This window comes from Myripristis murdjan, chromosome 1 (genome assembly GCF_902150065.1).
Source record: "Myripristis murdjan chromosome 1, fMyrMur1.1, whole genome shotgun sequence".
NCBI lineage: Eukaryota > Metazoa > Chordata > Actinopteri > Holocentriformes > Holocentridae > Myripristis > Myripristis murdjan.
In genome coordinates, this window is record NC_043980.1 from 29,222,762 (window position 1) to 29,224,041 (window position 1,280).

Consider the following 1,280-nt stretch of genomic DNA (forward strand, 5'->3'; position numbering starts at 1 on the left):
CACTAAATAAAAATTCCTTCAACTGCCTACGTACATTTTCTGTGAATACAGCAGCATACACACTGGTACATATGTACACTGGGCCTCTGTGCACAGAGTGACCACAAAAGGGCTATTAACACATGAACGCACACACAAACACCCACCCACAAACACACACACGCACACACACACACACGCACGCACACACACACGCACGCACTCAAACAGAGGCAGAGTGGAATTTTAGAAATGTTAGTTTCATTAGTAAACATCTTACATCATATTAATTCATCCCACATTTCATTTCAGCGCCCACTCTGACCCAAATGTATTGTACATTGTATTAGAATACACTCTTTGACTGTCTAAATTATTCATAAATTAATAATAAAAACACAGATTATCATATGACAAAAATGACTAAAAACCACATTACAATTGAGAAAAATACGCAGTCACATGGTTTTATATGATAACCATCACACAGGCTGAATATCTCTGAGGGTTTTGGCTTTGCATTTTAAAAAAAAGCTTCTCTGACTCGGTTGCGGTCCCCTTATTTGTGTGGACCAGATAAGGACCAGTTAGGCCCAAGATGCATAATCATGTATGGCTCACATTTTCTCATCTTATACAAAAGATTTCTCCTGTTGTTTAACTCCGCCTGCTGCCACTGTTTGCAGGTTGTCTTTCATTGCTCCTCCAAAAATAGGTAACGCTCTGCCTCCTGGTGGGGAGGAGCCGACATACAGCAGAGCACCCCCAGCCAGCAGCAGCACACTGGCCCCCCAACCCAGGTACAGTGCTGGTCCCAGCTCTCGTTTTAATGGTGCCGCAACATTTGGATCATAGAAGTCCTTGACTATTGCACCGGTGGTCCAACAAATGGGAATCAAGTAGGCCAGGCCGGCCACAAGGAAAAGAATCCCAGCTATCTTAGCCAGCCGAGCCTTGGCGACCTGGTTGCCGTCCCCCATGCAGTGGGTGCACTTTGCCCCAGCCACCCCAAGTATGAACGCCACAACACAGACAAGCAGGGAGAGGACAGTGAGGCCTCGGGCGGCCTGGGCGGATGTGGGTAGGGCCAGGGTGGAGTCGTAGGTCTTACACTGGATGTGGCCTGTGGTCTGAGACAAGCAGTTCATCCACAGTCCCTCCCACAGCACCTGAGCAATCACCAGCTCGCCTCCTACAAAGGCCGACACACGCCACAGAGGAGCCGCACACACCAGCGCCCCCCCTACCCAGCCCACCACAGCCACTACCAAGCCCAGCAGCTGAAGCCCTGTTGATGCCAT

General features: G+C 48.8%; 1 protein-coding gene across 1 annotated transcript; it reads right to left on the bottom strand.

Annotated features, from left to right (window-relative positions):
• Positions 1-611: 611 nt before the first annotated feature.
• LOC115364069 (claudin-9-like) lies at positions 612-1,280 on the bottom strand. Its single transcript, XM_030058485.1, has one exon. The coding sequence runs from the start codon at positions 1,278-1,280 to the stop codon at positions 612-614; it is 669 nt and encodes a 222-aa protein (XP_029914345.1).

Bases quoted from the DNA above. Each gene is read 5' to 3' on its own strand.
- LOC115364069 (XM_030058485.1), bottom strand. From the start codon at position 1,280: ATGGCATCAACAGGGCTTCAGCTGCTGGGCTTGGTAGTGGCTGTGGTG.